Genomic DNA, 14,454 nt, shown 5'->3' with positions numbered 1-14,454 from the left:
GATGGAAATATTCTATATTTTTATTGGAGCAGTGGTTATAAAATTATATAATTTGCTGAAATTCTTCTAACTGAACACTCAAAAAAGTAAATTTTATTGTAAATGACACCTCAAACTTGATTTTAAAACATGTGAAGTGTTCAGATTTCTAATAAAAACAATCTGAAAAAATTATATAACCTTGAAAAAATGGCTTATTTAATAAATGACACTAAGACAACTGGGTAATATAAGCATTTGAAAACAATGCTAAACCCTACTTCATAGCCTACATGAATAAATCCCTGATGGATTAAAGATCTCAGTGTAAAAAACAAAATCAAATAAGTACTAGAAAAATATGTAGAGGAACAACTATATACATCTAAGGTAGAAAGGGCTCTTTACACCTAAAAATACAGGAAGATTTGACTGCATAAAAAAGGAAAAAAACTTTTGTACATCATTAATCACCCTACATACAATACAAAGGAAAACATGGATAAGAAACCAAAGGGTTAATATCTAATATGTAAACAGCTTTACAAACCACCAAAAGATGAATACAACAAGGAAAAATGGACATGGAACAAGAATTTCACAAAAGAATTCATTCAAGCCAATGAACTTGGGAAAAAGTACAAAACCTGTTTTCTCATCTATCAACTTGGCAAGAATTTTAAAATTAGGTAACATCATATCGGCAAAAGTGTGGTCAACCAACCAATCAAACATACTACTGGTAGTTATATGAACTGGCACAACTTAGTTGTAATCTATGCTTCTTATGAAAAAATTAAAGTTTGTACATTTTAATGCCTCAGTTTTCTTAACACAAGGGAATCATACTCTCCATATATAACCTGGGTGTTTCAACTAACAGCATATGTTACATATTTTTATACATCAGTAAAAGTGATCTACCTCATTTTAACCTCTACATAATATTTCATTGCATTAATGCACCATAACTTATTTAGCCAGTTTCCCTAATGAGAATTTAACTAGTACAACCTTTCTGTATGACAATTTGTCAATACAGGTAGAATATCCCTTATCCAAAATGCTTGGGAGCAGAAGTATTTCAGATTTTGGAATATTTGCACTATATACTTACTGGCTGAGCATCACTAATACAAAAATCTGAAATCCAAAATGTTGCAATGAACATTTCCTTTGAACATCACATTAGCACTCAGAAAGTTTCAGATCTTGGAGCATTCTGGATTTTAGATTTTCATATTAGGAATACTCAGCCTATATCAATCAAAGAGTTTAAAATATATATACCTTACCCCTTGATCAAGTAATCTGGTTTGTAACAATTTATCCTAAGACAGTAACAAAATATTAATACATATGCTTATACTTAGCTGTGAAATGTTGCCTATATAACGAAATTTAGGATTCATCCAAATGCCCAATAATAGGAATTTGGTAAAGTACATTGTAATATATGCACACAATGGAATAGCCTTTAGCCACCAAAAAGTATATTATAGGGGCCCAGGGTTGACTAACTTTTCCTGAAAATGCCTAGATAAGAAGTAATTTTGGTATTGAGGGCCATATAGTCTCTGTGCCTATAATAATACAACCCTGTTGTTGCAGCATGAAAGCAGCCATAGACAATATATAACTAAATGGGCCTGGCCAACAAAACTTTATGACACTGAAATCTTAGTTTAATGTGCCATGAAATAGTATTCTTAGATTTTTTTCCCAACTATTTAAAAGCACAAAAACCATTCTTAGGTTAAAGATTGTACAAAAAAGTGGTAGGCAGGATTTGCCCCTTGATCTATAGTTTGCAGGAAAATTCTGGGAAGAAGATGGTGGTGGCAACATAGTTCTTGAATCTTCCCTAATGTCACCATAAAAAAATACAGGTGGGAAATATAAGTAGGAAAGCAAAGCCAACATCTACCAACACAATCTACAACAAAACAAGATGAAAACGATTCCCCGACGAACCTCAAAGTAAGAGTGAGTGCAGATAAATCAGAGATAGTTACAAGGCCAAAATGGCATTAGCTATGGAAGAGTACATAAACAGACTCAACATGGTATCCTATAGATCTGAGAACTGTAAAATAACTCAAACTTCAGCAAGCAAATTTGTAAACAACTGAGAAAGGGTGGGTTTTACATCTTCAAGCAGTGATTGAGTGCAAGGAGTCCATGATCTAGACTGAAAGCAGCCTGGGCCTCCGGAAACTCTCAAAACTAATCCCTAATCCCTTCCAGAGCAAAGCTGCACTCTGAGGAAAAACCAGTGAGACTGGGTTACATATTGGCCAAGACAGGAATGAGAGAGACAAAAAAGAAAGCCTAGATAAAAGCAGAAAAGGTAGACAGAAAGGCAAGGAGATTTCAGAATGTAATTCACTATAATTCTCAACAACGATAGAGGATGGAACTCTAGAGTCATAACATTAGGAAAAATAAACTTGTCTCAGTCAAGCCTCTTTCTAAAAGTTCAGGAAACTAATTTCACGCAAAAATGAGCAAAAGAGGCCAGGCCTGGTTGTTCATGCCTGTAATCCCAGCACTTTGGGAGGCCACGGCAGAAGGATTGCTTGAGCCCAGGAGTTTGAGACCAGCCTGGGAAACATGATGAAACTCCACCTCTACAAAAAAACACAATTTTTAAAAAAATAAAAAATGTTTAAAATTATAAAATAAAATAAAAAGGAGCAACAGAATAATATTCTTACAGAACTAAAACAGAACATATTCACAAAATAGATTGAAACTATAACTTAATATTTCAAAACTAGCTGAAGTATATTAATAAAGTTACATGATATGAAAAAGGAAACAATGTAGAGGAATATATTAAAAGTCAACATAAACAACTCAGAAATTAGATGACAAAACTCAGGGAAGAATTAAAAGTAAAAGAAGGCCAAGCGCAGTGGCTCACACTTGTAATCTCAGCACTCTGGGAAGTTGAAGTGGGTGGATCACTTGAGGTAAGGAGTTCGAGACCAGCCTGACCAACATGGTGATACCCTGCCTCTACTAAAAATATAAAATTAGCCGGGTGAGGTGGCAGGGGCCTGTAATCCCAGCTACTTGGGAGGTTGAGGCAGGTGAATCACTTGAACCTGGGAGGCAGAGGTTGCAGTGAGCCAAGATCATACCACTGCACTCCAGCCTGGGTGACAGAGACTCCATCTCAAAAAATAAAAAATAAGTAAAAGAAAATAATCATTTCAAAATTGAAGACTAAGCCAGGAGAAACACAGGGCAAATAAACATAACACATCATCAGATGAGACCTTAAAGAAATAGATGAAAAGTATGATTTTTTTTTAACAATAAAGAAATGAAGGTGGGTGAGAATTATTCAAGAGGCTATGAAAGGGCTGGAAGGGCTGGGTGCAGGGACTCACACCTATAATCCCTTAACTTTGGAAGGCCCAGGTAGGGGAATAACTTGAAGCCAGTAGTTTAAGACCAGCCTGGGCAACATAGCAAGACTGTATCTCTAAAAAACATTTAAAAATTAGCCAGGCATGGTGGCACACACTTGTCCCAGCTAGTCAGGAAGCTGAGTTGGGAGGTGCATTTGAGCCCAGAAGTTGGAGGCTGCAATGAGCTATCATGGTGCCACCACACTCCAGCCCAGGCAACAGAGAAAGAACCTGAGTCAAAACAAAAAAGAAGATGTGAAAGATCAAAGAAAACATGGGAACAGAATAACTAACAACTATAAGTGAAGAAACTTTTACTAAAAATTTAAAAAATAGATTTAAAATTACATACTGAGAAGGCATGCCATATACCACAGAAAATCACAACACCAACACATAGTCTGGTAAAATTATTAGACTATGAAGAAAAAAATCTTTTGACAGCCAGGGAAAAAGACCAAGTGTTTTAATACAGGAGGAAAATTATATTGTCTGCTGACTCTGACAAAAACATATTATGCCGGAAGAAAATGGATGACACAACGCAAGGCAGCACCTATGAGCCATGGATTTTATATCTTGCCAAAATGACTTTCAATGATAAATGTAGTGAATTCCATCAATGTGTAAATAATTCAGGAAATGCCATTCCAGTTAATCATTCCTGAGAAAACTTTCGAGCTTCAAACAACTCAAATGACTGGAGCAATGTTGACATAAAGAATGGTAGTAAGCATCAAGTGTATCTCCACACACTGAAGTAAGACTCAGTGAGGGCTCTATATGAGGACACCCACAATGGAGATGCTCAACAACTGTAAAAATGGGGAGCAAATGGGAAGAGCATATGGAAAAACTGCTTTTCGATCATCATTAAAAATTATTTTATAATATATCAAAAGTTCAGAAATTCCTTTAGTTTAATTCTCATTTGTTACATTCAAATACAATTCAATATGACAGTGTTACTAAGACACATAGTAAAAGTTCAGTAAGTATGAACTATTATTATTGTGGTTGCTATTATTCCATTTATCACTAAAGGTATTTCAGTTTCCCTATGTTGTTCACATACCATTAAAGATAGTTATGTCTGGGTGACAGGATTAAGAGTGATTTTTTTTCTCTCTTGAGTATCTGTAGTTCTAATTTGTCTATACTAAATGTATATTGCTTTTAAAAGAAATATACATATTTATACATATATAAACATATTTATAAATTATAAATAAATATAATTAATATTTTATATATTTATATATATATATATATATATATATATTTTGTTTTGAGATGGAGTCTCGCTCTTGTCACTCCAGGCTGGAGTGCAATGGTGCAATCTGGGCTTACTGCAACCTCCACCTCCTGGGCTCAAGTGATTCTCCTGCCTCAGCCTCCTAAGTAGCTGGGATTACAGGCACACACACTGTGCCCAGATAATTTTTGTATTTTTATTAGAGACAGGGTTTCATCATGTTGGCCAGATTGGTCTCAAATTCCTGACCTCAGGAATTTGGCCTTGGCCTCCAAAGTGATAAGAAAAAAAAAATGAATTAAAAATTGCATGAATGTATAGTGGTGAAGCGTGTGTGTGTGTGTGTGTGCGTGTGTGTGTGTGTGTGTCTGTAACATGGATTTTTCACAAATAAAAACTGTGTAACTATTTAAAATGCACCCTGAAAATTACACTTTCGTTTCTGGTCATTAGATCTAACACTTGGCTGTGCTGGACAAGAGAAAAACAATTTGTTTTAATGAGGTGAACTCTACAGCAGAAAGGGCTTCTCAGAATACATTAATCTTTCTGATTGCCTTTTTTCTATTCCCAAAATTTGAATTACTCTCATTTTCACCCTTTATCAACACACTGGCCTTTTCCTGAGTACTGCTTCAATATGTCCATGTAAGGTAAAACAAATAAATGCAATGGCTCTGTCCTATCATTCAATTCTGTGAATTATACGCCTGCCTAATTTTAAAACCACTTGCAGAAAAAAAATAAATAAATCCACACAATTACCAGTCCAGAATTCAATCCTTACTGACAATTTTAAAAACAAGGTAATCAGCAACAGAATAATGGCCAAAGATGAAAAACATCACAGATGAAGAGAATCAGTGATTAGGAGGCTTACACAACTGGCCTTTAGTGGGTAATTATCTGAGCCTAGGAAAACAGCATATTATATAGGCTTTCATGTTTTAAAGACATAAATTTGGTAGTACAATGAAACATCAAGTCTCAAGTTAAGATTACTTTCAAGATTTCGTTATTTTCCACAGTGGATTTTCTATAGAAGTGAAGTGGGTTTCATTTATCTTAGCCTGATGCAAAAACACTGGCCTTTGATATACAAGTCTACCTATTTCATACCCGTCTTCTTCAGATCAATATTCAAAATAGAAAGTTACACAAAATGAATTGTAGATCTCCACACCTTAAAATCATTGCAACTTGAAAAACAACAAGTTGAGGCTTGGCATGGTGGCTCATGCCTGAAATGCCAGCACTTTGGGAGGCCGAGGCAGGCAGATCACGTGAGCCCAGGAGTTTGAGACTAGCCTGGGCAATGTGGAAAACCCCATCTCTACAAAAATAAATAAATAAATACATACATACATACATACATACAAAAAATTAGCTGGTCATGGTGGCGCATGCCTGTAGTCCCAGCTACTTGGAAAGCTGAGGTGGGAGGATCACCTCAGCCCAGGAGGCTAAGTCTGCAGTGAACTATGATTGCACCACTGCACTCCAGCCTGGGTGACAGAGCAAGACTCTGTCCCACCCCAAAAAAAAAGAAAGAAAGTCAGATTTTGCAAAACTTGAACAATAAGTTGTCAATTAAATACTTTTAATTTTCCATATTTGGAAGCTTTCATATTCCACAATTAGATAGCTTTAAAGGAAATTTATTGTACTAATTAACACATAATAATTTTTCTAAATTATTATAATTACTAAGGTCTCATAAAAATCTTTTTGATCAGACTCATGAATCTCTTTATCAAAATGTTTGAGAAATATTTTAGTTTGTCATTTACTCCAAATTATAAGGTATTTGGTAAAGAGTTATTATTTTCTCTTTTATTATAATTGGTTTTTGTTTCATATTTTTATGTGAATAAAGATTCTTTTTTTTTTTTTTTTTGAGACAGAGTTTCACTCTTGTTACCCAGGCTGGAGTGCAATGGCGCGATCTCGGCTCACCGCAACCTCCGCCTCCTAGGTTCAGGCAATTCTCCTGCCTCAGCCTCCTGAGTAGCTGGGATTACAGGCACGCACCACCATGCCCAGCTAATTTTTTGTATTTTTAGTAGAGACGGGGTTTCACCATGTTGACCAGGATGGTCTCGATCTCTTGACCTCGTGATCCACCCGCCTCAGCCTCCCAAAGTGCTGGGATTACAGGCTTGAGCCACCGCGCCCGGCTGAATAAACATTCTTAATAACAAAAAAAAGGTTGAATGTGGTGGTATGGAGGAGAACAACTTGGTACTATCTGAGGAATCTATTAATTCACTCCTCACTTTAAAAATTGATAAATAAAGGGAAATAATTAAATATGTAGCTTGCCTTTTTAGTAGGAACTGAATTTCAGAAGAACCAAAGAGCTCAGTTGATGACTGAAAGCAGCACTTTATAGATAAGGGCCAGCTTATAAATGTAGAAATAGGCCAGGCATGGTGACTCATGCCTGTAGTTCCAGCAATCTGGGAGGCTGAGGCAGGAGGATTGCTTGAGCCTAGAAATTTGAGACCCTGTCTCCACACAAGAAAATTAAAAGTTAGCTGAGTGTGGTGGTACATGATTCCCAGCTATTCAGGAGGCTGAGGCAGGAAAATTGCTTGAGCTCAGGAAGTTGAGGCTATAGTGAGCAGAGATTGAATCACTGTACTCCAGCCTCAGTGACAGAGCAAGACTCTGTCTCAAAAAAACATAAAGTAAATGTAGAAATGATAGAAAGAGAAAAATTGTAATAATTAACCCCTAAGGAAATTATTGATTCAAGCAAGAATACGAACTGATATAAAAAGCATTAGCTGAAGACTTGACAAGATGCTAGCATAACACTACACAAATTACCTGTGTTGAAGCAACGGGGGAAAAAGTGCAAATGGCAGGAGGTGACATGCTGTTATCACCTTAAATATAGTAGTCAATCTCAGCCACTATCTTAGCCACAATTTGAGCAGATGGAAATATTTGAATATGGACTGAGTGTTAGATGAAATTAAGGAATTAATAATTTTTAAAGTACACTAATGCTATTTTGCCTATGTAGGAAAGCATTTTTAGTTTTTATAGATACACACTGAGTCTAGGGGTGGTGGTTCACACCTGTAATCCCAGCACTTTGGCAGGCCAAGGTGGATGGATCACCTGAGGTCAGGAGTTCTAGACCAGAGTGATCAACGTGGTGAAACCCCATCTCTACTAAAAATACAAAAATTAGCCAGGCATGGTGGCACCACCTGTAGTCCCAGCTACTTGGGAGGCTGAGGCAGGAGAATCACTTGAACACGGGAAGCAGAGGTTGCAGTGAGCCGAGATGGTGCCACTTGCACTCCAGTCTGGGTTACAGAGCAAGACTCCGTCTCAAAAAAAAAAAAAAAAAAAAAGATATACACTGAAGTAAAAAATAACCATTAGCAGTATTGGGGTGTTATTTCCATGTTTAAAAAGCTGCTTTCTGATCAGGAATGTAAAAATGGCACAATGCTGAAAAGAAGATTTGGTTTCCAAGAAGCAGGGGGAGAATAGATCTTTTTTATGGATAAAAGAAATGCAGATAGAGAGAAAAAGCAATTCCCTCTGCAACTCCCCTTACCTCCCCTCAATATGGCCAGCAGCCCAATTGGTTACAAGGAAAAGGCAAATAGCAAAGCAACAGAAAGAAATGCTGTTGGCCAAAACGTTACTACAGTAATGAACAAAATATCAGCAAAACACTAGTAACTTTAAGGAAAACTATACTGAAGATTTAATTTATTTATGGCCATAACTAAAGAAATTTTTATAAGAACAACTATCAATGGTGCAGTGTGGAAGAAGAGACTGTTTTAAAAAGGACAAGGATTATTTCTTTGGATTGGAAGTTGGTAACTTTGGGCTATATGGCTTCTAGTCCAGGTTTTGCAGTTACCTCTCTATGTGACTGACAGAGTTTGCATATATGCCCCTGGTAAATTTCATACTGAATTGTAATCTCCAACGTTGGAAGTGTGGCCTGGTGGGAAGTGTTTGGGTCACAGGGGCGGATCCCTCATGGCTTAGTGCTGTCCTCACAACAGTGAGTGAGTTCTCATGAGATCTGTTTGTTTAAAAGTATATGGCAAACCCCCACCCCTTCTTGTTCCCACTCTTTCCATGTAAGAAACCTGCTACCCCTTCACTTTCCACCAGGCCACACTTGGAAAGTCAAAGTTAAGCTGTGACTGTAAGCTTCCTGAGGTACTCAATAGAAGCAGATGCTGGCACCACACTTCCTGTGAAGCCTGCAGAATCATGAGCCAATTAAACCTCTTTTCTTTAAAACTTACCCAGTTTCAGTTATGCCTTTATAGCAATAACAGCAATACAAGATTGGCCTAACACAGTGATAGTCCTTGAGAAACTTCTCTGTGGCTCCTAATGTCCCTATCTCTAAAGAGAGGGAGATGAGGCCAGGCATGGTGGCTCAGGCCTGTAATCCCAGCACTTTGGGAGGCCAAGGCAGGTGGATCACCTGAGGTCAGGAGTTCAAGACCAGCCTGGCAAATGTGGTGAAACCCCATCTCTATTAAAAATACAAAAATTAGCTGGGTGTGATTGTGGGCACCTGTTTTCCCAGCTACTTGGGAGGCCAAGGCAGAAGAACCACTGGAACCCAGGAGGTGGAGGCTGCAATGGCATCATTGCACTCCAGCCTGGGCAACAGGAACAAAAACTCCATCTCAAAAGAGAGAGAGAGAGAAAGAGAGAGAGAGAGAGAGAAGTGAGAATCTTGAACATTTATAATTAAAGGGAAATAATTAAACATGTCAATATCCACCTCATTAGATGACCTCTAGGGCTATATTCATTCAATAATTCAATGATTCTAGATGTAAAAGAATATGCAGCATATGCAGTCCAATTTGTGAGAATTGATGCCATGTGAAGAAAGCAAGAGTTTTCCATTTGGTTAAAAGCAGACATAAAAATTTGTTCTCTTACCCTTCCCCATCTCTGGAATTTTTATTATACTTTCAGTTTTAAAGAACTGATTTTGTTTAATGGTCTGCAATGGACAAAACAAAAATACCTTGTGCTTTTAATGATCCATATTGTCAGTATATCTGCGTCACCAAATTACAGAATTATCTGACTCATCGGGACAAAAACAACATATTATCCTCTAGACAGCAAATTGAAAAAAGCAATTTTCTCATCTCTGAGAAAGATAATTGATCTGATTTTGCTGTCAATGTTACCATCATTCGCGCTATTACTCAGACTTGAAAACTTGAAATTATTTTTTATTCTCCCTACCTCTCATCACCCACACAGACTCACCAAGTCATAATGAGTTGATTTCCTTTAATAATGTCTCTTACGTCAATCTCCTCTGCTCCCACCTAAGTTCAAGTCCCTATTATCTCTCAGACCTGGTTGATTACAATATTCTCTTTTCCCTGTAATGACTTGTACAGATTTTCTTTCATTATAAAAGTAGTACATGCCCAGTATAGGCAATTTGAAAATTTCAGAGAGGTAGACAGAGAATCATATCAGTTACCCACAATCCCTTTGCCTAGAAATAATAATTCATTTGGACCCATTTCCTTCCCCTCATTCTATGTATATATTAATGCATTTTCAACAAAAATTATGATTATAATATACTACACGTTTATGGTCTGTTTCTTATTCTTGTATCTTGAGTATTTTGTTATAACATTAAATGCTTTGAAAACCTAATTTTTATTTATTTAAACTAATTCTTGATTGTTGATGTTTCATTGGTTTCAAATTTTTCATGTTAAAAGCAAATGCTGCATTAACCACTCTTGTGCCATTGTTGAATTATTTCCTCAAAATTGTTTCCCAAAAGTATAATCATAGACTTAAAGATTCTTGTTACATTTTATCAGGTTGCCTTCCAGAAAGGATATATGTCATTTTACAGGCCCACAAGCAGTGCACGAAAAGTGCCATTAATATACACAAGACATGAAAATATCTTCCCATTTAAAGCTATTTATAATATGACCCCAAATCTTTTCTCAGAAATCCCCTATCCCAACCCTCTACTTCTGTCATACAGACATCCTAGAAGATGGTGAGGTTCTTCAGGACAAGCATTCTATCTTACAAGAGGCAATGCAGCATAGCAGAAAGAATAAGAGAAGTCTGGCATAGGACAGCCCTGGGTCAAATTCTACCTTTCCACCACGAGCTGTGTGACTGCAGCTAAATTGCTTAACCTCATGGGGGCTCCATTTCCTCATCTGTAAAATAATACTAAGAACATCTTCTCCATAGGTTGGTTATGTGGATTCAATAAGGTAATATAGGCAAAGCACTTAATTCATTGTCTGGCACATAGCAGATTTTCAATAATGGTTAAAGTTGTTAGAGTCCTTGTACAATTCCCAGCCTCCGCATCTATCACAGCTGGTGAAATGAAGGAAGAGACGGGGGTAAATATCTTTATCAGTGATTTTCAAAGTGTGACCCATAGCCTCTCTTAGCAGGACAGAGATAATCTATGGGCTCCTGTTAAATATGCAGAGTCCTAGAACTCATCCCTGACCTGCCAAATCAGGGTTTCTGGAGAGAAGGCTCAGAAATCTGTATTTCTTATAAGCACTCCAGTTGATTGTGACTCAACTAAAGTTGGAGAACCATAGTTATCATACTCGCTCCAGATACAACATACAATTTCCTCATCAGGTATCTAACTTCTGGCTCTACATGCCCTGACTCCCAGGGTCTGGTAGAGTTACCTAATATCTGTGAAGATGACCTGGTGAAAAAGTGATCCAAATGAATCCTCCTCTGATAGCATATCTGCCTCTCTGCCTTCCCTCCCTAACCAAATACCATCACTGCTATTGAGAATCACCCATTATTACAATAATTATTTGGGGATTAGAGAGAAAAATAAATTATTATCAATAATAACGTTAATCACTAACGCTTATTAAGCACTTACAATGTGCCACGTATGCTAAGCAGTTTCCATTCAATTAATTGTTGGGTATTAAATTAATTTAATTCACATAACCCTATGAGGCAGGTGCTATTGTTACCTCCATTTTACTAATGAAAAAATTGAGTCACAGAGAAACTAAGGAAATTATCCAAGGTCAAAAAGATGGTAAATGACACAGCAGAGATATGAATCCAGACAATCTGACTCCAGAAATCAGGCTATTATCTACTATGCAGTACTACTTCCCTAAATTAACCGCCCTATGCCTGTTATTATTCCTTTAAGATATACACAAGGATAATAATATTTATTTCATTTAGTGTCTTTATTATTTCGGTAGGGTGGATGTATTATCATAGAAACCTCAAACCCTTTTATTCCCATAATGTCTTAGGTTTTTCTAGCCACAAATTCTAGCATGAGAGGCTGCAGGAAACCAACTGTGTAGGGTAGGGCTGCTCCGCTTCTATGTCTTGGAGTCCAGCTTTCCAAGAAACAACATGAACACAATGCATTTCAATTGCTTACCGTATGTTTCTATTTCTCCACATCAAGTTTTCTAAATTATCCAAGAGTCAGAAGGCCTGCCCATTAGGCTAGCTTCATAAAGGACGCCCCTCCCCCTGCATGTTTTGATAAAATATATCCCCTCACCCAGAGAGCAAATGGAGCCCAGTCATATGAGATAAGCAAAGTATTCTGAAGACTTCTTAACTGGCATGCTTGGACTGATTTTAAATCAGATCTTCTTCAAAATTTTTAAAAATAAATTCTACTTTATAAGAACTAATTTCAAAATGAAATTCTGTTACATGCTACATGAATGAACCTTTAAAACATTATGATAAATAAAATAAGCCAGATACAAAATGACAAATCAAATCATATATATGATTTCATATATATGAAGTACCTAGAATATTCAATTCATAGAGACAGAAAGTAGAATAGAGGCTACCAGGGGTGGAGGAATGAATGAGGGGATGGGGAATTATTGTTCAACAGGCACAGTTTCTATTTGGGATGATGAAAAAGTTCTGGAAAGCGATAGTGGTGATGGTTACATTACTTATATTTAATGACACTGAACTGTATACTCTTTTTTTTTTTTTTTAATAGAATCTCGCTCTGTCACCCAGGTCGGAATGCAGTGGCATGACCATGGCTCACTGCAACCTCAAACTCCTGGGCTCAAGGGATCCTCCCCCACCTCAATCTCTTGTGTAGCTGGGACTACAGGTACATGCCACTGCACCCAGCTAATTTTTATATATTTTGTAGAAACAGGGTCTTGCAAAATATATATATATATATTAGCTGAGTGCAGTGGTCTCATGTCCAGGCTGATCTCAAACTGCTAGGCTCAAGTGATCTTCCTGCCTCAGCCTCCCAAAGTGTTGGGATTACAGGTGTGAGCCATCACCCCCAGCCTGAATTGTATATTTAAAAATGCTTAAAATGGTAAATCTTATGTTATGGATACTTTACCACAATTTTTAAAAATCTCATAGCTTTCAAAAAAAAAAAAAACAATTTCAAGCCCCACAAAATCTGTTCTTACCAGAGTATCATCATTCTGGTCTCCAAACATTTCTTTAAAAATCTTGCCAGGATCAGGAATTGGAGGGAATATAATGATCTTGAGCCTTAAGAAAACAGAGATATTTTGATTCAAACCTTCCAGTCCAAAGGAGTGTCCCACATAAATACCATATTATTTAATATTTAATAAATATTAAAAGAGGGCATGGACAAAAGACATGGTATACAAGTCATCTTTATTGACAAGGCAGTTGTAAAGAAATTTCTAAAATGGGGTACACGAAAATCAATATTCTAAGGCATTCAGTTCCATTCTTGCCCATAGGTGGAGCACAGGGACCATCAGGATAAGTGAATCACTTACACCCTATCATCTAAATGATAATGCTGCTCTACTTTTAATAGACCAGATGGGCGCTTGTTGTGTATAATTTTGAAAAAAAAAAATCTTCTGAGAACATAATACGTTCCTCTTTTTCTTTTTCTTCTTATATATCTCCATTTTTCAAACTTACAGCATCCTTTGGTGGGCTTGCCTCCATCTCCCAGGGTGTGTCCATGGATGTGCCCCAGGATTGTCTTTTGTCTTCTTGTCTCACTCACTCACTTTATGAACATTCCCTTCGGTCTTAGGGCTTTAAATCCATTCACATGCGGAGGATTCCCAAAATTAGATCTCCAGCCCAGACCTCTCTCTTCAACTCCAGATTCATGCACTCAATCACTTATTTCACATCTTTATTTGGATATCAAATGAGCATATCAAACTTAACATATGCAAAACTGAAGTCCTTATCTTTCCCTCAAACCCAGCTTTCCTCACAGTCTTCTCTGTCCCAGTAAATAGCAGCAGTATTCACTCAGTTGCTCAAGCCAAAAATCTAAGAGTTATCTTTGAATCCTCAATTACCCTTACACCTCCACAGACAGACAGCTATCAGCAAGTCTTACAAATTCTACTCTCAAAACATATACTATTTCTCACCACTTCTTGCTATCTCCATTGCTAACCCCCAGTGCAGGTTATCCTCATCTTTCTGCCAAAACACTGCAATGCCTCCAAACTAGTTCATCTGCCTCCACTTTTGCCCAAGTCAGTTCTTAACTCAGCAACTACAATGGTCTTTTATGACAGTAACTCAGATCATGTACCTACTCTGCTCAGAACTCTCAATGCTCCTCATCATGCTTAGAATAAAATCTCAGGTCCTTGCCATGCCCTGCATGATCTGGTTGGCCAACCTCTCTGTCCTCACCTGCTGCCGCTTTCCACCTTGCACTCTCCACTCCAGCCAAACAAACCAAGTGTATTTCAGCTTTGGGGCCTTTGTATT

At 37.2% G+C, this 14,454-nt stretch overlaps 1 protein-coding gene across 1 annotated transcript in view; it reads right to left on the bottom strand.

Moving 5' to 3' along the window:
- IL13RA1 (interleukin 13 receptor subunit alpha 1) overlaps positions 1-14,454 on the bottom strand; it is a 78,752-nt gene that overhangs the window by 4,408 nt on the left and 59,890 nt on the right. Inside the window, exon 10 of the mRNA XM_032258343.1 lies at positions 13,140-13,224. Within this exon, the coding sequence (XP_032114234.1) occupies positions 13,140-13,224 (85 nt within the window). The remainder of the gene's footprint in view (positions 1-13,139; positions 13,225-14,454) is intronic.

The sequence above is a fragment of the Sapajus apella genome, unplaced genomic scaffold (assembly GCF_009761245.1).
Source record: "Sapajus apella isolate SASKATOON/1434 unplaced genomic scaffold, GSC_monkey_1.0 scaffold102, whole genome shotgun sequence".
NCBI lineage: Eukaryota > Metazoa > Chordata > Mammalia > Primates > Cebidae > Sapajus > Sapajus apella.
Note: the sequence above shows the minus strand (reverse complement) of the source record. Positions and strands in the feature narration are given on the sequence as shown.